At 46.1% G+C, this 26,754-nt stretch overlaps 1 protein-coding gene across 1 annotated transcript in view; it reads left to right on the top strand.

Annotated features, from left to right (window-relative positions):
* Positions 1–26,754, top strand: part of COL22A1 (collagen type XXII alpha 1 chain) — a 248,238-nt gene that overhangs the window by 197,056 nt on the left and 24,428 nt on the right. The window contains exons 45-50 of the mRNA XM_059901262.1: positions 6,495–6,548; positions 8,150–8,203; positions 10,995–11,048; positions 15,415–15,468; positions 19,823–19,876; positions 24,110–24,163. Of these exons, the coding sequence (XP_059757245.1) occupies positions 6,495–6,548; positions 8,150–8,203; positions 10,995–11,048; positions 15,415–15,468; positions 19,823–19,876; positions 24,110–24,163 (324 nt within the window). The remainder of the gene's footprint in view (positions 1–6,494; positions 6,549–8,149; positions 8,204–10,994; positions 11,049–15,414; positions 15,469–19,822; positions 19,877–24,109; positions 24,164–26,754) is intronic.

Consider the following 26,754-nt stretch of genomic DNA (forward strand, 5'->3'; position numbering starts at 1 on the left):
CCAAAATCCTCCATAACCAAGATAAATGAGACTCTAATGTAGTATTATGAAATGTTTAAAATGAGTGCAGTAGATACATAAGGAACAAAATATCAAAATGTTAAATAAAGACGAGACCCAGGGCTTCCCTCGTGGCACAGTGGTTAAGAATCCGCCTGCCAGTGCAGGGGACACGGGTTCAAGCCTTGGGCCGGGAAGATCCCACATGCTGCAGAGCAACTAAACCCATGTGCCACAATGACTGAAGCCTGGGCGTCTAGAGCCCGTGCTCCATAACAAGAGAAGCCACCGCAATGAGAAGCCCGCGCACCGCAACAAAGAGTAGCCCCTGCTCGCCGCAACTAGAGAAAGCCTGCGCGCAGCAACGAAGACCCAATGTGGCCAAAAATAAACAAATAAAATAAATAAATTTATATATAAAAAAAAAGACGAGACCCAACCTACACATGACTCCCTCACTTTCCTTGCCTCCCCCTAATCCTTGCCCCTTTGGAGCCCTGTTATTTATTTACATGTTCATATTTTGTTCATCTTGGATTATTTTGCATTAATTTTGACTTATAAAAATATGGCCCTAAAATATTATTTATCTTGGATCCTGAGGTTTCCCGGGGCCCCTTACATTTTGCCCCCCAGGTGAGTGCTCACTTTCCTCACCCTAGGCACAGCCCTGGAAAATGGGGTTGGAGGTATTATTATTACCATTAAAAGGCAAGGAAGCAAACAGAAATATGGTGGTGTGACAACAAAGCCAGGGGCCTGTGGGGTATCAGGATGGAAAACAGCCAGATCTCCCAGGCCCTGGCTGGCAGGTTAGACATCTAGTTGTTATCCAGAGACACTGAAGTTTTAGAGGGTTTTGACAAACCTAAGACTCCTGCTTCAGGGACTATAGATGTCAGGTCTCAGTCTGCCCCGGGGGCAGTGTTAGGTTAAGAGACACCAGGACAACCTAGCATCCTCTGCACTATTTGCTGAGGATTACCCTTCTTTTCTGGGGTCATAAACAGTGGCTAACCTCGTCGCCTGGAGGATTCTGCGGTGGGTGGTTTCAGCTGGTCCTCACTATTGTTGTCACTATATTGTCACTATGCAGCCCTTGTTGTCATCTTGCCGCTGCTGGGTGCTGCCTCTGCCATGGAATGACCAGAGAAACAAAAGCCAATCAATTAAACAGACAGGAGTTCCCTCCACCGAGTAGGAACTGTTTTCTCTATCAACCCAGCTGCTCCTGAAGTGTTGGTGTCTTGGGACAAGTGCCCTGCCTTTGTTCTTTTATAATTCCCTTCAAGGGAGGGTTGGTTCCTTTACAGAGTCAGAGAAAGCCAAAGAAAGCGTCCACCCAGAAAAAGGACAGAAATTAGTGCTGCCTCTGAAAGACGGGGTGTTTTTTTTCCCCCCTTGGAAGTCCATGGTGACTGTGAGAAATTCTCAGGGTCCACACTACAGAATGAGCTACTCCCAGGGACTGCAGGAGACAGTGTACCTGGTGTGTTAAGGGCCAAGAGCCAGTTTACCCGCTTTACAATATTGTCTCCTGCGATGGTGAGCGTCGTCCTAGGAAGTAGAGATGTTGTTCCACTTTACAGAGTAGGAAACTAAGGTTGAGCAAGATTAAATGCCAGTATTACAAAACTAGTAGGTGGTATAGCCAAGGTGAATCCCTGCTCGTCCAACTCCAGGACCCTCACTAGTTAGTATGCCATTATACCCCCAGTAATGCTACCACCACCGGCAGCACCAAGGACAGCTCCCCACGGGGGAGCCTAGCTTCTACCTACACTGGCTCCGGTACAGCCCCTGTCATAGCTTCCCCCTGCCACCACCTACTGCTGGGAAGCTGAGTTGCAGAGGATTTACATATCTCATCTGAGGACTCACAGGCTTGCCCTGGTTCTTGGCTTCAAATTCAAGCCTGCCTCTGTGCTCTTCATCCCACGCCACTCTCCAGAAAACAGAACAGAGGATTGTTTCGTTTCCTTTCTGTTGAGCCTCCGTTATCAAACAGGATCTCTGCCAGACCTGCGGACACCAGGATGAATTTGTAAATTGAAAATGCTGCCCACAGTGGAGCATTTCTGGTCATTGTTAGCGTCCTTCTGTAACCACAGGCCCTGGGTGTTCACTGGTCACGTGCGTCGTCAAGAAGGTTTGATTTGCCTCATTGCGTGCGATGGTGATCCAGCGTCTGGGAAATCAGCCTCCCCAGGATCTTTCTCGCAGATTTGCAGCTGCTCTCTTCGGCTGCTGGGCCCGGGGGGGTTAATGACACCGTCAAATCCAGAGCTTCACTGTAGAGCTTTCGAACTGCCTAAGACACTGACTCTAAGGGGTAGGGTCTGGAGATACAGTGGCTGTCGTTACGATTACAGCCCATGTAGAGGAAGAAGGAGCAAGACGGTAATCAGAACATGATTTTCTGGAAACGCGGTTTTCTGCAGAGTCAGATGCAATAGCGCCTTCCAGTTTGGAAGTGCCGCTTATTCTATCCTTCGTGAAAAACGTGGTTTTCTTCTCGTCCGCATGTCCACCAATCACGTAATGGGAACTGCAGGGATTGGAGATGCTAAGTGAGCAGAAGCCGCCCACCCCCATCCCCCCGCTGCCTTGGAGGTTCTGGACAATTCTGGGAGCAGGGATAATACCTCCTCTGCTGTTACTAGAACTGCCAGAAAAGGCCCTGGAATCCCATTCTTCCCAGAAAGCAACCCAGAGCCATTTAATCCCTGCTGTCTTCAGGAGAGGTCTCTTTTCACCCACAGCTGCCTCAATCCTGAAAGATTCTCACCACGCACGCCCTTAACCAGCTCCCTTCCGAGTCAGGAGGAAGAGGTAGGTCAGAAATGGGCCATGCCTTCTAAGGCCTGATGTGTTGGAGAAGAAAGATCTACAAGGTCATGACTCTTAGAAAAATCAGACTGGGGCCGAGGCCACCGAGAGCAGTGAGAGGTCAGGGGTTCTCCAACCCAGTTCTGCCTCTTAGTAGCTGAGTGAATTGCGCTTACTAATTACAAGACTTGGGCAACTTTGACTCTTCTGAACCTGGGGTCCCTCATCTGTAAAAGAACTACGTGGCTCATCTCACAGAGAGGATGTGACCATTAAAACAAGGAAACATCTACAAAGCACCAGGCATGGTGCCCAGCACGTAGGAAAAGTGAGATGCGTGTAAACGTGGGAGGTCCTCATAATTGTTCCTCCATCTAAGTTAATAACAACTATAACAAATTTCCAGGAGAAGAGTTAAATGATTTTAAGGAAAATAATGCCATGGGGCAGAGGTCACCTGTGAAGGCCACCTGCAGCGGGAGGTGGGATTTTAGTTGCATTGGGAAGTTAGGCAGTGCTTTGCCAGGCATTCTTGGGGAAGAGTTTTCTAGGCAGAGAAACAGCAGGCAAAATTTCAGGGACAGGGCTTATTCTGAGAATAGCAGAGACTTAACTAATTTGAGAAAGTTTAGGCCCTGCTCTCAACAGTTTGTAAACTCCTGGAGAGAATTACCTGTTTGAGGGATTCACAAAAGCCAGCATCCTTAGAGCAGCCTCTGCTAGGAACATAACCTCTAAATAATTGTTACATTATGCACTTAGCAAATGATGGTGTTGAGGAAATATAATTAAAAACTAAACAGGATCTTCTCCCAAACCAGAAAACCTGTCCACAAAGAAAAGAAGAGAAATAATTTTATTTTTGTACAAGCATTAAGCCAGAGTATTATAAGGCATCACCGGCAATTTTGCTAAGAGATTGTAAAGACAAAGAAATCTCACCCTTTTCTATGGCCAAGCAGCTATGACCCATGAGGTGTGCGTCCTCAGGATGAGCAATAACTAGTTCTCGTGTAAGAGGACCAAGTAGCACCATTTGTCATGTTCATCCTAACTCACCTGGTGATCGGAGTGATCTTCTGCTTTAGTGAATTAGTTTTGTACAAAAGAAAATCAAACTTCTCTTTGCAGCTTGGAACAAGGGACCCCGAAGTTAGACTCCTACTTTCCTTTAGAACCTGGGAGATGGGGCTTTATTTTCCTTGTTGATTACATTTCAAAGAGATGTTCCCAGGTTCTTGAGAAAGACTTTCCTGGGTCCTAGAGCTGGCAAAAGGCTTATTCAGCTTTGAAAAGGACTTACATACATTTCAAAGAGACAGAGAAAGAACTCACAGTGTCAAGTTTTCTGAAGTAAATGCTCTAATAAAAGGGGTTGTGGTGGGAGTTTCTTCCCTTCTTTTCAACAGGAAAAATGAAGCCCTTCCATTGGACCCTCAATAAACATGTACTGAAGAGAGCTGAGCTAACAAAATAGTAAACTCGTAATGTCCCTGGAATGTAAACTCCAGGTGGGCAGGTGGTTTTTTGGTTTTGTTTTGTTTCTAATCTGTTTTTTTGATTGCTGTATTCTCGGTGCATAGAAAGGTTCCCAGAACATGGTCAGCAAGGTCAGTCGGGCTTCTAGACTATAAATCTAGTGCTCTTGACATTATAAAACCAATGGGACAAGGCAACACGACCTAGGAAAATAACCAGGAAAGTAACTTGGTCAGGAGTAGGCAGTTTGGATACAGACAGATCTGGATTAGTTGCCAAATCTTGTTTCTTATTACCTGTGTGACCTCAGGCGAATCACTTCACCTCTCTGGTCTTCAGATTTCTTATCTCTACACTCTGGTAATAACCCCTACCTCACTGAGTGGTTTTCCTGGCTAAATTAGATAATGTAGACATATTAAATACTGTTTTGCATCAGCTCAGGATACACACAAAGAAATAACATGAAGTGGGATCTCATGTGGACGCCCTGGAAGAGCACCCGGCAGAGTAGGGGCTCTGTAAATGTCAGTCCTCTTTCCTGGAAGAAAGTGAGTCAGGCTTGGGGGTGGCTGTGTTTGCTTTGATCCCCAGCTGCGGTGGAGAAGGAGACAAGGACAACTGTGGAGATCCTTGAGCTGCTGCCATTTAGTTGCTGTGAGATGAGGGTTGAAACCATTCTAAGCCCAGACTGAGGACTGGAAATTGAAAGGAAACCATTTACTTTTAAGGCAGTCGTCCTAAATGTCGGAGAAGCGGTGTGCTATTCTGTCACTTCTTTTCACTGAGGTTATAAAGTGGCCTGCAGACAGTGCTGGCTTTATAGATTTTAAAACAGTAGACATAATTACATGCAAAAATGTTGGAACAAATGCTCTTCCCCTCTGAACCTATTTTGTTTTTCCTCTACACAAAAGCATTTGGCACTTTACAGGCATTAGATCACCTAACCCTCCCAATATACCCAAGGGAGGCAGCCAGGGTGTTATTAGGTAGTTATTGTCATCAATGAACTGCTGATGTGGTACAACAGTCTGGATAGGAAGACAACTGGGCGTGATGTTTCAGTGAGAGAGTTGTAGGGTTCTGGACCTGGACCCTCGTAGATTGACCTGCCCCCTCGCATCCTTCATTTACTGAATGAATAAACAGAGCAAAGAAGGGACATGATCTTCTGAAAGATGCAAAGATAAGAGAGGACAGGCCTGGAAACACAGCCAAGATTGACTAATTGCCAACGACTTCTTTTACTGCATAATACATTCTTTTAAAGGAACTGAAATGTTTTTGTTTAATAACATTTTACTGGAATATACTTGTTAACATACTAAACACAGGGCCAAAGAGGTGACAGTTAAGAGAGATTGGAACCTTTGAATGTTACTTTCAGGATTAGTTTGTAAAACTATATTTTTGGTAGGTCGCAGGCTATGTCTTGATGACCATGATAATGAAGATGATGGTGATGTGAGGGAGGAGGAGGAGGAGAATGATAGAGGTGCCAGGAGTGAATGTTGCAGTGATGGTGGTGACGATGATGATGATTGATATGAGGAGAGGATAGTGGTTGTGGTGGTGATGATGTCATAATGACAGCAACAGTGATGGTGACAGTGGTGATGATGGTGATGATGATCATAGTGATAATTACGATGAGAATGACGATAGCTGATGTTTACTGAGAGCTAACACTGAACCCATCGCTAGTCTACTTTGTAGATTTCAGTTCATGTAATCCTCACAACAACCCCATGAGTCTGCTGTTATCATTCTCATTTTAGAAGTAGGAAACAGAGAGTTGAAACAACTTGCCCAATGACACACAATTAGTAAATGACAAAGCCAGGATTCAAATACAAAATAGTAAAAAATAATAATTATATTTATTGCACTCTTACTATATCCTGAGCTCTATGCTAAGTGTTTTCCATGTATTATTTGATTTTTATTCTCCCAACATTTCATGAGGGGGGCAATCATTACTCTATTTTGTAGATTAAAAAAACTACAACTCGGAGTTTAAATGACCTGCTCAAGGTCCCACAGCTAGTTTGGGCCTGCAGCACAAACTTGATAAGAAATTGATGAAGAATGAGAGAATGAATGCATTGCAAAATTTTTCTTTTGCAACGTAACGCTAGCAAAATTTCCAGTAATTTTCTTTTTTCTTTTTTTTTTCTCCTAAGGGAAATAAAGGAGAACGTGGTGCAGATGGTGAGACTGGACAGAAAGGTGATCAGGTAAAAGCTTATTTTGCAGTGAAACATTCGCCCTGAAGAAACATCACTATTTTTCCTAGGTAACTGTCATTCCACCGTTTCTGCAATCGTTTCTTGTCTCTTCTTTGCCTTCGGTAGGATTTTCTTCTACATCATGTTTCCATGGTTTCCACCTGGGTTCATTGCCACACTCCCCTTCCCCAATTATCCGAGGAGCCTACCTTTTCTTTTCTTTAAAAACACATATTTTAAAATTTTGTACTCGTTTACTTTTAGTACTTCTTGCTCACTGAACTGGTAGTCATTCATTACAAAATGCAAAACGCCCCCTCCTTTCTTCCTGCCCACCCACTACTTCTGTTGTATGACTCTCACTGTGTGAGCTAAAATGCTTCATAGACACCCCTTCTCTGCTCAGGGCCCATCCAGCCCTGCTGGGCCACTGCTCCGAATGCATTGTAAGAGTGTTCCCGTGTGGATCTGAACGCTGTCTCCCATTCGTCTCCTATCCAGGGCTACCAGCTCGCCCTGCACTCTCAAGTCCTCAGCCTCGAACAGCCTTGAAGCCATTTAAACTGGCTATTCTGCTTGTGCCTTGCTGCTGTCACTCTTCTCCCTCTTTTCCTGTTTTCTCTCCCTCCTGCCCTTCCCCTTTCCTTCTAAGTCTTCTGTCCGTCTCTCGGTCGGTACTCATCGTAAACCAGCTCCGTGCCAGGCCCTGCACCAGGCTCTGCGATACAGGATGAGTGATGGGCAGATCCCTAACCTCACAGGGCTTTTCATTCAGCGACAGGGTGAGGCATGTGAGCAGTGAATCCAGAGGCGGTGAGATAAGAGCTATACTAAAGGTCTGAATGACATACTCAGCGAAAATTCCACTTGTATCTTGAAAGACAAGATTTTTTTGGATTATTCTTATGAGTTGTGAACGGCAGTGATCTCTGCACCGAATGCTACAGTTTGTGTTTTCCTGTGGAAGGAGGTGAAGGAGGAGGGCAGGGAGATCATTTCTTTCGTGGTAGTTTGTTTGGTTTGATAACATTGCTGTACTAAATAAATGCTGATGCAAAAATACACTTCGCAGCATAACCGGTTTAGCTCATTCTATAATATACATGGACTCCTTGCCACATGGGGACGTGAATCTCTTTCTTAAAATAACTGTAATACTGTCATAGATGCCATAATTCAGCTAATCTAGCTATTTCCATTGTGGGTCTAAATTGTGTGTATATGTATTTATTTGTTTTTAAATTTTTATTATGGGATACTTCAAACATACATCAAAATAAGAGCATATAATAAAAATTACCCCATTGTATTTATCACCTGGTCATAATATCTTCCAGCTATTTGGCCACTCTTGTTTTCATCTATATCCTTCTTCCTTCACATTATTTTGAAGCAAATCCAGTTACAGGATAGATTTGTTTTTGTAAATATTATTAGATACTCCCTCAACCACCTATTTATATATATAAAAATATGTTCATATATGTATATCTATATCCAGAATTTTTATCTGAGTTAGAAGATGGATTCTAGCTTGTCTGAAATTCGGTAGTTGCACAAAGTGCAACTTTTTGGGACTCATTTAAAATAATTGCCTTGTGTTTTCCTAGGGTCATCCAGGAGTTCCAGGTTTCATGGGGCCCCCAGGGAACCCTGGGCCACCGGTAAGTAATTACTTTGAATCTCCTCCTCTTCTGGCCTTGTCATTTGTGCATACTTCCATACTCCCTGGAGGTGGTATCACATGGACAGACCTCTTATTTTAAAGAGTGGGCTGACACCTGAAAGGTGTCTGGGGTGAAGTGAAAGTGCAGGTCGCGGCGGCGTCTGGGGTGAGCTCAGAGGGGCTTGGCTACGTTGAGGGACAGTGTAGTCAGAATGCTCTTGGGACAGGGGCCATTGGCAGGGACGCACAGGTTCCACTTAGCATTTTCCATCCAGCTTGGGTTGGGGGAAGCCTGGGATAATTCCAAGGTCAGGCTCTTAAGTAAGAAATGTATTATAGAAGCAACTTTCCCTCTTCCGTAGGAAACTGTCCCATGGTGAGAGGCTCAGGGAATCACAGAGTGTCGTGCAAACCCAGACTTTCTTGGACTTACTGTAATCGATAACAATAATAATAACTGCAAGTTATTACTATGTATTATTACTGTTTTCAACAGTTCATTCGTTGTCATTCTAAGGCACTTGTTATCGGTCTAGCTATAGCAACAGCCTTTACTATCATCCCATTTATTCCCATTGACCCTCCTCCCCCTCCAAACAGATGTTCTCCTTGCTCTTCCAGTAGCTGTGGTGCTAACATTGACTGATGCTCTTCTTGGCAAATTTACCTCCCTTTGGTCTAGGTTGCTTGTCTGTCTCCAGCTGATCTGTGAGTTTATTCAGCATCATGCAGGTGTTTGTTGAGCCTCCACTTTGTGCCGTGGCTTGGACTGTTACTTGCCTTTGGGAATGGATGCTGAGTCAGCTGCCCATTCAGGTTTAGGGGCCAGTCATGCAGAAGAAACTCAAGAGCAGGCGGCTGACCCTCCTGGTCCATCATGCATTGTTTTTTGAGTGTTCATGATGTTACATATAGATACCAAGAAGACAGAGCTCTTTACTTTCACAGTTTATTTTCTGGTGCTCTGTTAGCATTCTTCTTCCAGTAAAACCCTTACCCTGTTCCCAACCTGCTAGCTTAGCTAGATTCCAGAGTCTAGGATGCCAAAAGCTGTTGGCAAAGTTATGTAGAAGAATCCAAATTTGGAGTAGAAACGCAATCATTCTGTTAGGTGTGTAGTTTTCCCCTGCAGCAGCCCAGATGCAGGGGAGCATGAACCTTAGGCTGTTCATCTAAATATTATCAACATCTTTTTATTTCGTGAACATTTACGGGGTCCTCACCTGGTGAAAGACGTGGAGACAAATCAGACTGCAGCTTGTCTCCAGGATTTGTCTTACACGGAAAATAAGACACACCTTCTACAACTGTGTCAGGTTTCCTTGAGGTCCAAGACCGTGGTGTGGCCATTTCTGTATCCCTAAAACTTTGCCAGCACCTGGTACGACATAGGCACCCAATAAATGTATGCAAAAGGACTAAATAAAGACTGCTGGAAAGGTGTCAGTAAAGTACTGCGAGACCTTGCTTATCTGTTATCCCATGCTTAGTTATTACCTGCAGTGCTCCTGGCCTTGGGTTGGCCAACAGACACGCACAGAAGAAGACCACTGTCATCAGACTTCTGATAACAGAGAGCCCTTTATGGAGATCTCTTAGTGTGTACCTGGTGCTGGCTGGCTAACTCTTTATGTGTATCACCTTACTCAGTTCTCTCAACAACTCAAAAGTCAGTGCTGTCTTTTTCTTTTTTTTCCTTTTTCTCCATTTTACAAGGGAACTGACAAGCAGAGAGGCAAAGTAACTTCCCATACAGCTAGTCAGTGGGGACCCAGGACATGGACCCAGGAACTCTGGCTCTGAGAGGGTGCACTCCTAACTGGTACCCTCAGTTCTGTGCTGAGCACATTGTAAACATTGCCTCGTTTACTCCTCACCTCCCTATGGCATGGGCAATATCACCTTCTGCTTTCTGTGGATAAGGAAACTGAAGCATCAAAGCCAGTAAGAAGCAATGCATCGATTAGTCTAAAGAACCTCTACCTTTATCACCCAGCCAGCCCAGCTCCTAATTCATTCATTTATTCAAGAACTATTGCGTGTCTACTATCTCCAAGGCACTGTTTTAGTTCCCAGTAAACAAGGTGATAAACACTAAGATGTCAGATGGACGCAAAGGCTGGAGAAAAATAAAAACAGAAAAGGGGTGGTGAGGAGCAGGGACTTGCAATTTTGGATCTGGTAGGCTGAAAATGTCTCACTGAGAAGCTGATACCTGAGCCAAGGTGTGGAGGAGGGCAGGTTATGAGCTCTGACACATGGGGGTTTAGACTGCAGGCGGAAGGAACAGCACGTGCAGTAACCCTAGGGCAGAAACCTGTCTGGAGCTCACTCTGCACCACTTACCTGTGTACGACTCCCCTTCCCTTTATCCATCTATGCATCTCCTCATCCTTGGATTGTCGATACAGGCAATTGCCTTCCTTAGCTCTCTGGAAGATAAATCCAATTGTTTATTTCTTGTCTTCTGTCCTGAAATGTTCCCTGATGTTAGCTGAAAATGTCCACTCTGAAGTGAGACCATTTACTCTCATCTTATGGATAATTAGCTGGTGAAGGCTTTGGCCTCTCCTGAAATGCGGCTGCTGTCCTCCCGACATCTTTGTATTCCCAGAGGCTATCCCAGCCTGATGGGGAAGGCAGAAACACCTCTGAAACACTTACAGTTCAGACAGCTGGGAAGGGGCGCAGAATCTAAGGTCTGTGCATTGCCTCATGCACGAAGAGGAGGTGCTGATGACCTCTGTTCAGATACACAGCAAACTGGCTTTCTGCTTTACCACCCTTAGGGGGCAGGTGGAATTGCCGGAGCTGCGGGACCGCCAGGAATCCAAGGATCCCCGGTAAGTTCCTCGTTGGAGAGGATGTGCCTTCAGTTTGTGTTTGGACTTTCCCAGAACCCCAAGTGTTTGCCAGCCCTGCCCTGGTCCTCCTTAACTCCTGTGGCTCACATTCCAAAGGTCTGTTCACTACTGGTCGACCACAGGAGGAATTGCTTTATGTTAGAACCCTGGTTACCTCGCCTCTAAATTAAAGGTTTGGATGAAATGACCTGGCAATCTGTGATTCCAGAATTCAGCTTACAACCAATTCAAACTAGTTCAAGGTTTAGCCCCATCACTCTATTCCTTTTCGGCTTGGTTTCTATTTGGAAGAGGCACAGGGGAGGAGAAAGCCTTGGAGCTACCCCGTCCTGAGCCTGTGGTATGAACCAGGTGGTATGTCAGGCAGGAGGTAGCTACTGTTATCCAGTTGTTCAAAAAGCAGAGTGAAATTAAGAAAGTGGAAGTCACAGGTCAAGATCCTAAACTACACAGGTGGAGGTAGTTGGAATCCAAGACTTTTGTCTCAAACACCAGCATTATATTCATTGCATGAAGCTGCCGGGACCATTCTTGGTTTCAACACCATAAAGCAAAGGTGAACCTCAGTTTAACAGGCACTGTGCTCGTAGTCATTACATGCATATTCACTTAAAGGAAATTACGGTCCCTTGATATCCCTTATCTCATCTGACTGCCCTATCAATAGGAATCATTGTCTCCATTTTATAAGTAAGGAAAGTGGGCATAAGAGAAGTAAAACTACCAGTTCAGGGTCACATGGCGAGGAAATGTCAGAGCTGGGTGCAAACCCCACTCTACAGAAATCTCAGTGTCATGTTCCAGGTAGGGCTATTGCTAGCAAGCAGGTCAACCCTGCCCTGGTACCTCTGGACTCTGGTGCCAGGAGCACTTCCTCCTCAGATGAGGAAGACAAAGGCCAGTGGGGTGATGTCACTCATCCAAGGTCATACAGGAAATTAATGTCCAAGTTGGGAGTTAAGTCAGTTTGAAAATTCCCATTTCAGCATTCTTTCTGTTACTCCACGCTGACCCACTGTGTGGGGTGGTCGGGGTAGGGGCAGGAGGGATGTCAAGATTGACAAATAACAGCCACATGGTTCTTTTTATGATCATCATCTAGCTAATCCTTTTGAAGCAGCCCACCGAGAAGTCCCAGGATGAATAAAATATGAACCATACTGCAGGCAGCTTTTTATTGATTCTCAGACAGAAAAAGATTTCCCCCATAAAAACTAATGGACTGTTTGCCTGAGGAGAATAAGATGTGGGTCCCAGATGTAAATCCTAGGAATTAAACTACATTAAATGAGATATTGATTCTGTCCTGGCAAGTTATACCTGTGCTTGAAGTTGCCCATGGTCTTGGTATTTCCACATAAACATCAAACCAGAAAACAGCTGAAGTTTTCTTAGCACAAATAATGAGTATTGGTAGTTAAAAAACAGAAATAAAGAAAGTTAAATAGGGAATAGTTAAAAAATATATATATACACACAGAGAAATCTAAAACATTTCTATTGCATTTTGAGTTAAAACATATAAACCATTTGCCAATCTTTTTGACATGGGATGAAGGCCCTCGTTTTTATTTCTGTTCCCCTGAATAGAGTCTCTTGTCATTATATTGTAGGGAGAACATCCACCCATTTACTATTTATTGCCTTTTTAAAAAGTAGTTTGAGGGACTTCCCTGTTAAGAATCTGCCTGCCAATGCAGGGGATACGGGTTTGAGCCCTGGTCCGGGAAGATCCCACATGCCGCGGAGCAACTAAGCCCGTGCGCCACAACTACTGAGCCTGTGCTCTAGAGCCCACGAGCCACAACTACTGAGCTCACGTGCTGCAACTACTGAAGCCCGTGAGCCTAGAGCCCGTGCACTTCAGCAAGAGAAGCCACCGCAATGAGAAGCCCGTGCACCGCAACGAAGAGTAGCCCCCGTTTGCCGCAACTAGAGAAAGGCTGCACACAGCAACGAAGACCCAATGCAGCCAAAAATAAATAAATAAAAAATAAATAAATTTATTTTTTTAAAAGTGGTTTGGGTGTATAACAACATCTGTGAAGCAATTTGAATGTAGGATCCTAGTTTGTTAGGATTTTTTGCAAATCTTTTATAGCTATCTTGTGGCACAGCTATCAGCTATATATTTAGACAGTGAATGTCTCATCTTTATCAAATATTTTCAACATCTTAATTTGCGAAAAAGATCATTCTTTTTCTTTTTCCACCTAAATTTCATTGGGTAACCTAATGAACAATTAAATTGTGTAATTTCCATAGCAAACAACAAGTGGTGAAAACAGGCTTGGGAACAACCATACTGACTCCTTACTGAGTCTTCGACTCACCTGATTGGAGCAGAAAGACCCTAAATAGTAGATACTTTAGTCTTGAGGGCCATACGGTCTCTGTTGCAAATCCTCAACTCTGCCACGGTCAGGTGAGATCAGCCACAGACATGTAAACTAGCGGTGAGACTGCGTTCGGATGAGACTTTATTTGCAGCAACAGGCAGAGGGCGGGAGCTTGCTGACTCTTGTCCTAGATCACTAGTGCTTTCATAACAGGGTCTTGGGAATAATAAGCGTCCAAGAAGGGATCCAGGAAGCTCTGTTATCAATATGTAAAAATACCTAACTAGGGTGAATATTTGGCCCAAGTTGACCAAAAAACCCACTTTATTTGTTAATGTTTGTAGGTGTCGTGATATGGGGAGGGGGTGAATGTTTTTTTTGTTTTATTGTTATTATTTTGCATTGGTGTAAGTGGTGACATGTCTAGACAGTCTCAAATATCACGCAACATAAGTTTACAGAGATGCAGGTCATGCCAAATTGTTATCAATGCAAATGCGTAAACATAGCATTTCATTTTTTAAGAGCTAAGAGTAACCGCCCAACATGAATAGGTAGAGTGTAGATACTTTTTTTTTTTTTGAGTGTAGATACTTCCGAGAATAGGTTTTAACAAACCAGTAGTGAACCTAAAACATTGTTCATTCTTCACTAGTTCCCGAAGGTCTAGGAAAAAAAATTCTCAATATCTTTTTTTTTTAATAAATTTATTTATTTATTTTATTTTTGGCTGTGTTGGGGCTTCGTTGCTGCACGCAGCCTTTCTCTAGTTGCGGCGAGTGGGGGCTACTCTTCGTTGTGGTGTGCAGGCTCAGTAGTTGTGGCTCGTGGGCTCTAGAGCACAGGCTCAGTAGTTGTGGCGCACGAGCTTAGTTGCTCCGCGGCATGTGGGATCTTCCCAGACCAGGGCTCGAACCTGTGTCCCCTGCATTGGCAGGCAGATTCTTAACCACTGCATCACCAGGGAAGTCCCTCAGTATCTTAATGATGTGACACTGGTATCTCATTTTCTTCAGATTTGGAAATGAAAGTCAGTTATTGAGTTTTTATTGAGTTTAACTAGTACTTAGTAAAGAAAGTGTGCTTTGGTCCCCTCATTGAACACTTTACATGACAGTATATTAAATCTCTATGAATCTGAAATAAATACCAAAATATTTTTGCTTTTGCTTTTCTTCCAAGGGGATAACATCACAACCTTTAAGAATATTTCATTTTGTGTGGAATGTGGATCAGAGTGTAAAGCCAGACATCAGTGTTTTATGGCAAAGGAAACACTAGCAGGAAATTATAAAGTTATCAGGACTTTCAAAGTACTCATGGTAGAGATGCAGGATGATATAAATATGCACATTAGAATAAAAATGATAACACTGATTACCTCATCTGATTTAGAAACTCTAGTTGACAGTGATGTGTATTTTTGCTGAGTAAAATGAGAAAGGAAGTATTAATGCACCTTGGTAAACACAATCTTTCAAGGTCTTGTTTCATGGGGGAAAGGGATACTAAAAGCAAGCACTGATGGTAAAGAGCTGGGGGACCTCTGGATAAGACGGTGGCAGTAACAAAACCATGTGCCCCTGGTCAGCTGGTCAGTTCTTTACTTGTCTTGAGTGCTGTATGCAGAAGCCCTGCCGGTGGTATGGTCTGTGCTGTGAGGCGGTCTGGGGACAAAGTGCAGAGTTGGATAAGAACCCAGGTCTTGTGGACCCCTAAACTCCTTCCCAGTACGCCTTCCAAGCACTAATTCCCCGCGTCTATGTAATAAGGCCAAAATGAGTTCCGGTCTGCACACCAACCTGCGCGACTGTGCTCTGTCCGGGGCCCCTCCTTGCCCTGCAGGGAAGCAAAGGAACCGGGTGGATGAGGCAGATGCAGAGGCACCCGTTGCCCCTCACTGAAGACTCCTTCCAACCCACGAAGGCAATTCTGGGTGAGATCATTTACCTCCAGAGAAGCCAATCCGAGAAATTTAATGGTGTTTCGTGTCTTGGATCTTTTAGGGGAAAGAAGGTCCTCCTGGCCCCCAAGGCCCATCTGGATTACCCGGAATCCCAGTAAGTGGCATTTTTAAAAAAAATCTAGTTTCTCTACTACAAAAATAAGTAAAGAAAACTATATTCCACCATTGTTGACACAAAGCATGTTTACTAGGGAAATTTTCGGCATTATAGAGAATTAGAAGAAAAAGAACACTAACCAAAGCCAATTTTAGTCTCATTCTTCCTTTATGTATTTGTTGTTGTTTACTTATGTAAATAAAATTTTCATCTCTCTCTCTCTCCACACACACATCAATCAACAGACACATACATGCATAACGGTGATAATTGTGATAATATAAACATTTTCTATTTTCCACACTGGTATTAAATGCTCATAAATTTTACATACATTCTACCCAATAAATGTACCATAATATATATGATTATGCTTCTATTGCCTCATAAGTCTTATAACTATTTTAAAAATCTACAATAGATTATTTTACATTGGGTTATTATTTTACATTAGATTACTGTTTTACATTAGATTATCATTTTATTTCTATAGGGTGGTGCCCAAAAGTGGCGTCTACTGGTCAGAGCACAATAATACCTAAGGTTCTTGATACATACTGCAAAATTACTTTCCACAAATGTTGTTCCGGACTTTTCAATTTAATACACTTCTCAATAGGGTCAGACTCTCCAGTATGTTAGTAATAAGGCTGGTCCAGAGAGGCCATGTGCTGCCTTCTTCATTGAGAATAAATCCTTGTGTGGCTCGTCTGATGTGTGCCTGCAGCTGGGACCTCTCCTGGACATAGCCCCACCCCTGCCCTCCACGGGGCATCCTTTTGTTCCAGCCATACTGGCTTCCTTTTGGTTTCTAGAACACTCTGCACCCTCTCCTCTCTAGGCCACAGGGCCTTTGCACATGCCTTTCTGTCCACCCAGAATGCCCTCTTGTCACTCTTTCACTCTTTGATGCCTTTGATCTTTTCCAGCTCATCCCAGGCATCACTTCCTAGAAGTTTCCTCTGCCCCCCAGGCTAGGATAGGCTCTCTTAATCTCTTTTTCTTTTCTTCCTAAGTGCCTGTCTCAGCTGGTAGTCACATGTTTATTTGCGTAATGTTTTGATTAGTGACCACCTCCACCATTATTCACTAATTGATTTGCTCATTCAGCGCACACTGATGAGGCACCTACTGGGTGCTGGATCTGGGGACCTAACAGAAGAGTGCCTGGTAATCATGGGCTTATGTTCTGGGTTGTGGGTTCTATGGGACGAGGCTTTTGTTCCCCACACGTGGTGGGCACACGGCAAATATTACTTAAATAAATATGTGGATGCGTGAATTGTTTTCCCAGAGCCCTTCCTCCTTGAGTGTCTGATAAGTGCTACTGTGGGTCAAGCAGGCATTTCTGGGGCATCACCAGTAGCCGTCACTGCAACCACACAACCCCGGAGGTTAAGTTACCTGTCCAGGGTGCACAGATCTTAAAAGACAGGCTGGGATGTGAAACCCCGGTTGGTATAAACTGCAGCACTGTAGCCTAGTGTGTCATAGCAGCTAGGAAATACTTGATTTAATTCCAGGAATAATAAAGCTAAGGAGAGAAAATTCCAGTTTGAATTTTCTGCCAAACCCTACGGTCAAAGTCCTAGGGTACTGGAGAAGAGAGAAATGACCTGAGATACGAGTATGCGATTTTCTTAGTAGTATCCCTCCTCTGTCCCACCTTCCCTCTTTCCTTCCTTCTTTCCCTCCGGTGCAAACCCCTGCTCCCTCTTATCCTCAGAGGAAAGCTGAGACATCGACCTCCCTGGCACCTCGTGAACTCACCCTGTTTTCCTCTCTGTCTCTGTCTCAGCCCTGTCCCTGTACACTCCAGCCTTGCTGCACACCCCTTCCTCCCAGCCACTCTAAACAGCTTTGCCTTCCTCCAAGTCATCCCTATGTAGAAAACTCTTCCTCTCCCTCTGCCCGGGCAATAGGAATCATCATAGCTTTCATGCACACTGTGCTAACCTAACCGCAGGGCGGGCTCAGTGCAGAGCTTTCCACGTGTTCATATGCATAATCCTCACCACACCCCGCTCCTCTGTTCATCCCGAGGTCTCGGCTAGACATCATCTTCTCCAGGGAGACATCCTTGAACCTGCCCAGTGGGGTTAGGTGGGAATCAGAGCTGTGCTCTAAGAGCACTTCCTTCATAACCCCTTGCAGCACTTGGGATTTACAGTCATAAATACCTGTTGGTTTTCTGTCCACCTCCACCAACCCCCTCCCCCATCACAGAGGCAAGTGGGTGTTTTCCTAAATCTGGGCTGAGTGCAGGACAGGAGGAAGGAGTGATCCAAGAGTGAACAGCACGCGCCTGACCTATGTATGCCGGCATTCGAGGAACCGGATGTACCCAACCAGCGCAGAGTGGTTTTTTTTTTGGCAGGGGAAGGGTCTCACGGAGAAGCCAAACAAAAAAGGAAGAAACCATTGACACAGAGCGTGATGCATAGTGTGATAGATAAATGGGAAGGCCAGGCCTGGAAGGGTGCCTGGGGTAGGTGACACTCATAGATGAGTATTCAAGGTCAAGTTATCCAGGCAGAGGAAGTTGAGTGGGGTCACAAAGAAGGTATTTCAGGTAGAAGGAGCAACCTGCAAAAAGACATGGGTCTGTTTACTTACACTGACCGACTGTAAGACACGTTCAAATGGGAAGTGGCTTCCATGTCCGATAGGGGCTGTGAGGGATACAGTGTAACATTTCACTAACACTCTTTGAGCACCGACATTGGACTTCCATGAAATAAAATTATAAAACTTCCCGTGATTAAGGGCCAGCTCTGTGCCGTGCACTGCAAGAAAGACCCTTCATATATGCCTTACAGCTCCTCCGCCTGCAGTGTAAGTGTCAACATCCCTTTAACTTATTAAAGGTGAAGAAATGAGGCTCTGAGAGTTCACGGATTGCTCAGCAATGCAGTCAGCAAGAGCAGTCTTTCTCTCTTGGAAGCCACATTTCCTTCTCAGGTGATTCAATAGGCCCCACTCAGCCCTCTTGGGCGTTGTCTGAAGTGGCGCTCCTGCTGCTTCCCGGAACCAGGTGCCTGCCCCAGGGGTCCCCTGGGGTCTCCTGCCAGCCTCCGGCCTCTCCTTCCTGTGCGTGTCTCACCTGGGTACGTTGGCTTTCTCTTCTGTGCGTGGGTCTCTTGACCCTCCCCCCGCTGCTCCGTGCATGGGAGAAACGGTTTCTGGAGTTAAACCCTTAATTGAAAAGAGGATCAGTACTGCGGGGCCTCCGAGTCAGCCAAGCCGGCGTACCTGGCGTTACCATGGTCATGCCAGGAGCAGGGTCTTAACGAGTTACGGGCGCACGTGGAGCATCGGCTAGCGGCCCGGATGGTCAGTAAACTTAGACGACTGTCCTCAGTGCTCCCTGCCAGCGCCCGGGCGCTGACGTTGAAGGCGCTGGTGAGGAACGACGCGCCGTCTCGTGCGCGCCGGCCGCAGCGGGAGCAGCCACGCTGCTGGCGCCGGTTACCGACGCCTGGTTTGCTAAGCGTTGCAGGTGGTGGCGTTGCTTCTGAGCCCCCTCGTGACTCTGCCAGACAGGTGTGTCATCTGTGTTTAGGAGAGGGGCCGCTGCGAGCTGAGAATGTCAATAACTCACCCAGGATCACAGGCGTAGTTGCTGCAAGTGGGATTCAAACCTTGCCCGGTGTGACTCAGGTTCCCCTCTGCCTTGCTGCCTGGTGCTTGCTTTCCCCGGAGCCCGCCCAGCCCAGGTGACCCAGGATTGGAACCTGAGTCTGTGTGATGCTGTAATCATTGTCCTGATCTGCAGAGATTCCTGAAGAAGAATGGTCTCTTAGATGAAACATGAGGCTTATAGTGTCTCACTGAGAGCAGGAGGAGGTGGGGAGCAGGTGGGGGATGGTAGCTTGATTTCATGGAAAGAAACGTGACACGTTCGTGGCCTTCCTGTAGCCCGGACATGGCCCTGGCTGTCGTTCCCCTCGCCCGCTTGTGTTGCAGGAGCTAGGTGCTCCGCTGCAGGCCCCTCGGGGTCCTTGTCACCTTCCTCAGATGCTGTCTCCTCGCCTCCTCCTCGCCATGGTCAACCCAGGAGGCCCAGAGATGAGCCCATATTGTCCGGAGTTTGACTTCATGAGAATGTGCAGTAGGGGCTTCTTTCGAGCTGTAGCAATAACAATGCAGCTTACTGCTTTTGCACTGTGTGCCAGGCGCTGCCAACCAGAGATCCAAGCCAGAAGCGTGGTGTTGGGGGAGAAACCATGAAAAATGAAGCCAGTTCTGCCCGGTGTGTGTGAACGTAGCTGTACACCAGGCGGAAAGGCGTCTGTCCTTCCCTCCCTCTTCGCATCTTCACCCAGATAACCAATTTGAGTTTACGTTGCAGGGAGAAGAAGGGAAAGAAGGCAGAGGTGGAAAACCAGGGCCCCCTGGAGAGCCGGTAAGGGACTCTAAGGCTCCTATCGCGTACACGCCGGATCAGCCGCTTCTCAGCAGCAACTACTCTGTGTCCAGAGCTCCCGTGAACCGGGCACAGTGAGAGTTATTTGTTGTGCGTTTCTTCATTGACTTCTCCTGAGACCCCTGCAAGGTAAACACCGCTGTCCCCATTTTACAGCTGAGGAAACTGAGTCTCGGGGAGTGAACTCTATGCTGGGGCTCCTGTCCCTCCCTTTCTGCTTTTTTTTTTTAACTGCCTCTGCCGCCTCCATCCTATTGATGTGGAAGGAAGGGAACTGGGCAGGTGAGCATTGGCTGGAGTGGAAACCTGACATCCGAAAAGCCTGTTAAACCCCTGAAAGCCTGAGCTTCACCTGCCTTCTCTAGGGGATGTGAGTTTGCCCTTTCTTCGACATTGGCATAGAGTTTTGTGTTTTTTTTTCCTTTATCTTTAATGTCAGCTGCGGGGCCACACAGTGAGACGGGCTGTGTGCTGCTGAGGACGTCCGTCTCTGTGGCCCCAGCAGCTATTGGCTGGAAGTGTGCAGTGATTTCTTCAGACCTGCCTCCCTGACCTCGGAGTTGTCCTTCCTTAGGACGGTCAGCCCCTCCTGAGTGTGGCTCTGGGCTCAGTGTTGATGCTGAAGCTTCATTTCCTAGCAGCGGTTTTGTCTTCACAAAGCCCTTCCCCAGCCTCAACACCCAGGGGAAGATGGCAGGTGGCCCCTGGGGCCTAGAGACCTGGTTCTCCCGACGCCCACCAGCAGGAGACAGTTAATGATGGGGATGGGGTGCACCCAGTAAATACCAAGCAGCTGTGCAGAAGACTGCGGATGTTTTCTAGATACTGACATGGGACTTCTCCAAGATACATTGTTGAGTAAAAACGCAAGGGCGCAGAGCAGGTGTGTTTAGCCTGCCCTATTTTGTATGAAAATGGGTCTGTGTATATTTATCTAGCATTTACATAAAGGGACTCTGGGAGACTCCAGAAACACCAAGGGAAGTAGTTTCCATCCATGGAGGGAAGTGAGGACGGGTGATTCTGAGCAGAAGGGACAGAGGGATGGGACGTCAATTTTTGGTCCGTAGTATGTTATTTTATTATCTTTTTAATTTTTGGAGCCGTGTGTGCAGTGCTTACTGATAAAATAAAATTAAAATATTTTATGCCAAAATTACAACCACAACCAGAAGAAGAAACTGGCTTCGGATGCTGGCTTCACTCCCTACAGGCTTTGCGACCTGGCTTGAGTCAAAGAGCATCTCCCAGCTTCAGTTTCATTTCAAATAGAATGAGAATAATAGTAGCAACTTGCTGGAGTTGCTGGAGAATCAGATGCGGTGAGAAATTGGTTAAATGCATCAGGCTTCTCTAACTGTTAATTAATTCAGTAAGTTACTTTTCCAACTGCTAGAGTTTTAACTCCTGGTGAGGTTAGAACCTCAGAGCCTTTAGAACCAGTAAGTGGAATTACATAACAGTCTCCAGAGCAAGGCTTGTGCTCCATTTAATTTGTGCGGCCGTAACTGTTATGACTCATTCTGCATCTTATGCAACCTGCCAGAAGTACCTTCTTTATCACTTTTCACTGCTTGCCAGATGCTGAGACCAGGACTCACTGCTGAGGGGAAAGTAAGAGCTTAGGGCAGCGAGCAAAGTAAACAACTCACCTGAGCTGCTGAAGGCTGACGTCCGGCAGCGCAGCCCTGGTGGGCAAGCGGCGGTTAGCCAGGCTGAGGACGTGGCAAGGGAGCGAGAAGGACAGGTATCGCCACCGTGGCTGACAGCTGCCGTGTGCACACCGAGGGGGTACTGAGCGCCTCATTACATTTCACAGTGTAAGCCCCAGGAAACCCCTGTGGGGTGTGGGTATCATTATTGGCCCAGATGAGGAAACTAAGGCACAGAGAGGTTAGATAGGCTGGCCGAGGTCACACCGCTGGTAAATGAAGCATCCGGGACCCTCACCCTGAAGGCTGACCCCAGAGCTCAGTCAACGCAGAGCAGGCAATCAGCTTTTTTGCAGGAAGTGTGTTATCCTGAGAGGCTGTCACTGGCAGTACAGGATAACCGAGGCCCTTGGTCTTCACTCAGTCTGTTTGTGGAATGCCTTTTCCAGATAGGCCTGTGCCAGGAGCTGGGTGTGGACGGATGGAAGGCCAGGTCTGCCCCGGGTAAGCAGTGGCTAAGTCAGTGCATGGAAGGAAAGGCCGGTTCTGCTGGAAGCACAGGGGGCTCGGCAGCTCTCCCCAGCACGTGGTCCAGAGCTCACCTGTCAGTTCGTTCCGGGGTCTCAGCGTGTGGCCATCCTGACCTTTATCACTCTGAGCTGCTTGGGAGGAGATTGGCAGAGGAATGGGGGCACCAGAGGTCCCCTGAGAGCAGACCTGGAGACCAGGATGGGGGGGCGGGTGGGGTATTTGGAGGAGATCCCAGGAGCACGGACAGAGTGAGGAAATGGAACGAGGAAAGAACGAAAGCTGCTGGCAGGCCAGTGGGCAGACGTTCCAGTGGGCACCTCGGGTCCACTCCCCCGGAGAGCAGCTGAGAATGTGTGAGGAGCACACGTGGCCTCCCCGGTCCCACCTGTGTTGGGGAGCAGGAGGCTGGGGTATTCTGCATCAACTTCAGCCTTTCTGCCTGGGGGTTGCTTGTTGGGGCGTGAACTCCCACACACTCGGGCCTTCAACACCTCGGAGTCAAGTGCCCCAAAGGGCACGGCCTTCTGCCTGAGCGGGGGGCTGATCAACAGAGTGGCAGGAGCCCTCCCAGGGAGCCAGGGGGCGTGGCTGGGAAACAGCAGCACTGGCTACTGGCAGTGGGTGGTTAATTTCCACTTTGGCTTATTCCTTTAAGTCCCTATACATTGGGGACATGGATGGACAGACAGACAGTAGACAGACAGATGCCGGATGCGTGGATAGATACACAGATAGATGGGTAGATACGCCGCTTTTAGAGTTGCCCGTTTCGTCATTTTTAATAGGAGGCATTGGAGTATTAGTTACAGTGTAGGGTGAAGTACAGAGGCTCTGGAGCCAAAACGCCTGCATTAGAACCCCAGCTGTGTGACCTTGAGCAGGTCGCTTAACCTCTCTGTGCCTTGGAGTTTTGCCTGGGGCAGAACCAAAGTGCCTCCCTCACGGGTTAGAGTGAGGACTCGACACCGTTGTGTGAAGCGCTGGCGTTGTGCCTGGCACGTGGAAAACCCTCAGCAGTGGCTGGTGGTTACCCTTTGCCTGCTGGCAGCTTGGGCCAGTGACGGCTGCCCCACTTGACTGTGGGGCAGGAGCCAGGCTCGTTCACAGAGACCTACGTCAGGGAGGCTGTCCTGAATTTACAGCTGAGAAACAGATCCAGGGAAGGGTAATGACCCCCAAGGTCACACGGCTAGACTTAGACGAGCTGGGACAGAGGAAGAAACAAACTGGGAAGTCAGAGCTTGGTGCCCCATCCTCCTTCCCCTGTAAGTTTCACTCTGAATCCACGGATGCCCTTCTCCCTCTCCCATGCCCCACCATGGACCCCTTCTGGCCCTCCAGGTTCGTAAGCTGTGAAAATGAAGGGGGACTTGGGGGAGTAGGCCCTCCTGTTACCGTGGAGGCAGGGCCAGCATGCTGCCCATCTCCCCATCAAGCACACGTGCCCCTTCACCCACTTTCCCGGCTCACCCTAACCCTCCCTCACCTCTCACCGCTTTATCTGGACTTCAGCAGTAAACTGCAGGCCCCCTGTCAGCAGGCACTGCTGCCAGGCTGAGGAGAGCCTCCTTTCGGGTGTTGCTGGGGTCCAGTCTGGCTTGGCTGTTTGTTAACTCAATGAAACCATAACTTCTTTGAGCCTCAGGTCCCCATCTGTACCATGCAATCGTTACTAGCTGCCTCGGGGTGGTTTTGTGAGTAGGTATAAAGCGGTTTCTAACTTGGGCGTCTACATAATTTCTCATCCAGACCAGAACACTTCCAAGGATAAGAAGGGGCACTGTGAATGGATGTTTCAAAGATGAAACCTGTGTAACCAGCACCGTCCCAGGAAAGCCAAGAACATAATAGGCAGGGCTACACTGTGCAGATTTCTACGGACTAAAATGGACCACAGTACCAGGGGGTAGGGTTGGCAGGGGGCAGAGACTGGCTGGTGGAAATACGATGCTGTGAAGCTCCGGCAGCTGAGAATAGGAAGATCCTGCAAATGTTGTCCTCAGGTTCTTCTTTTCTTCTTTATCCTCAGGGCAAAGCAGGAGAGCCAGGTCTGCCAGGACCGGAGGGTGCCCGCGGTCCCCCTGTAAGTGCTGAGTGTGTGTGTGTGTGTGTGTGTGTGTGTTGTCCACAGAAGAATAAAGCCATCAGTCACTTGGCTGTGACACCGTGGGTAGGGTTCTCTGAGACTGCCTGGCCGTGGATTCCAGAAGTACCTCTCTTCCAAGACCTTGGTACTTCTGTGCAGTAAATCCAGGCCTTTCACATGCCATTGCTGTAAAATTTATTTTCAAATTGCACCCATTGTTACTTGTTGTTCTAAGTTTTCTTTGTTCTTATCCTATTTATTAAAATTTTAATGGACTTCCTCTGGATGATAGAACCTAAAAATGAGTCTCAATTTTAATTCTGAACCCTTTTCACAGCTAAAGGGTTTTTCCCCAGTTATAACAGTAACTCATTCTCATTGCATAACAATAACAAATGATGATGGTAATAAAAGAGAAAGAATAAGAAAAGTAATGTTATAGAGAAGAAAATAGAGTTACTTATAACTCTACAACACAGAAGTAAAGCTCTGTTAACATTCTAGTATTTTTTTTTAGTCTTTTTTTCTATGTATGAAATCCAACATTTATATATCTAAATCTACATCTATCATTTATATATCTAAATCTGTATCTAGCTGTCGAGCTATTTATTAGACATATATACAGACACCTTTTCTTTTTTTTTTTAAGAACCACCATTTCATCTTTTTATTATATAAAATTTCAAACATACACAAAGTAAACAGAATAGTGAAATGAACTTCCATGTGCCAGTCACTCAGCTCCAATCATCATTATTCTGCTTCATATCTACCTCTACTCATTTCCTATACCCTACTCAATACTTTTCAAGTTTTTTGATACAAAATTTACATACATCAAAAAATCTTAACTGTATCATTTGGACAAATAGATATACACATGTAACCCACATCATCATTTCATTTTAAGCCCCATGGTTTTCTACAGGGTTCTAAAACAAGACTCAACAACTTGGATCCCATTTTAATGTCAGGATGGCCAGCCCAATGCCAATGGCTTAGATTGCATGATCAGTTAGCAGTGGATATGTTGAAGGGATGTCGAGGTAGGGCGGGGTATACTGTTATGTATATATATGCATAAAAGATCCACAACAGAGCAGAACAGGAAAGAAACGTACCTTGCAAGTAAAGGAGTTCGACTTAGAGCGATCTATGATAGAAGATAAGCAAGCCCACAAGAGAGAAGAGACTTCATAACTTTATAAACTCCATGAGAAAAAGAAGAGACTTCCTACTTTTTAGCTTTTAGATGGCAATTACAGGAATCCCAAAACAGGGCCTAAGAGGTTGCCTTGATCGTCAGTGTTTTAAAGCTTCTCCATAGCCTGTTGAAAAGGCTCGTGCTTGACAGAACCTTCAGTGCATGTCTTCACTGTCTCCTACCTATAAAAATGAACTCTATGTATTTTGGGGTTGTTGGGTTTTTTTCGCTAAATGCTTTACTCCTTTATAATTTCAAAATTGTTTACAAAATTCCTTAAATTTTCTTTGGAAACGAATATGATGTTCAATGAAAATCTTAAAATCCAATTATCTGGCAAGAAGTAGGAGATCAAAATGCTAGTTCTATTTCCCTAATGTGTTTTTCTGCTAAAAGAAAAAATCAATAACTCACCTGGCTAGTATTCAATAAGGAGGAAACAAAACACAAAAAATACTTTCCTTTTTCCCAACTCTCCTTGCTTTTCACCTGCTTGCATCAGGAGAAGAAACCTAAGGATGGGGACTACCACCTCTTACGGGGATTAAAACACACAATTAGTGATTTTTTTTTTAAGGTCGTTTCTGGTTTATTGGAGGGAGGGTTTTTTTTTTTTTTTCTTTTTTCAGCCACAGAGATCCATTTGCTGGCAAGTGTGCTGGGGCAAGAGCCACCTCTCAACAGAGAGTTGTCAGGAATCCTCCTTCAGTGCAGGGACAGAGGTTAGAGACCCAGGCAGTTGAAAGAACACCACCTCCTCTGGCTGGCACGGCGTGAGCTTGGAAATAAGACAGACCTGGGCTCAGCTTTCACTTTGTCATTTATTAACTTTGTGACCTGGGTCAGGGGACCATTCTGAACCTCTGTTTCTTCTTTTATGAAATGGGCATCAGAATAGCTCCCACTTCTATAGGGTGGTTGTGAGTACTAAAGGAGAAGATAAAACATGGAAAATTCCCAGCCAAGTGTCTGGGACGTTGTGTGTGGCTCCGTTAGCTGGTGCTTTTGTCCGTGATTATTTGGGAGGAGAGCAACCAGGGTCCCTGCCTCTGCACTGGCTGGATTTGGGGAAGATGCTGGGCCCCAGGAGGCTCTATCCCTCCCCAGGGAAAGGGAACTGGCCTATTTTGAACAGTGGAGAGCACTGTTTATCTCTTCTTCAATCCTTACGGCAACTCTGCAGAAGTGGGTTCTACCCTCACTTTACAGATGTGGAAACTGACTCCCAGTGAGGAGAAGTAAAGCACCCAAGACCCACAGCTAGAAAGTGGGGAGCCATGGTTCAGTTCCAGGCCTGACCCCAAAGTCAGCCCTGCTCCATCATACTTAATAGCATGGAAAGCCCCTTTCCATAGATTAATCCTGCAAAGCTCTGCCAGGT

This window comes from Balaenoptera ricei, chromosome 17 (genome assembly GCF_028023285.1).
Source record: "Balaenoptera ricei isolate mBalRic1 chromosome 17, mBalRic1.hap2, whole genome shotgun sequence".
Taxonomy (NCBI): Eukaryota; Metazoa; Chordata; class Mammalia; order Artiodactyla; family Balaenopteridae; genus Balaenoptera; species Balaenoptera ricei.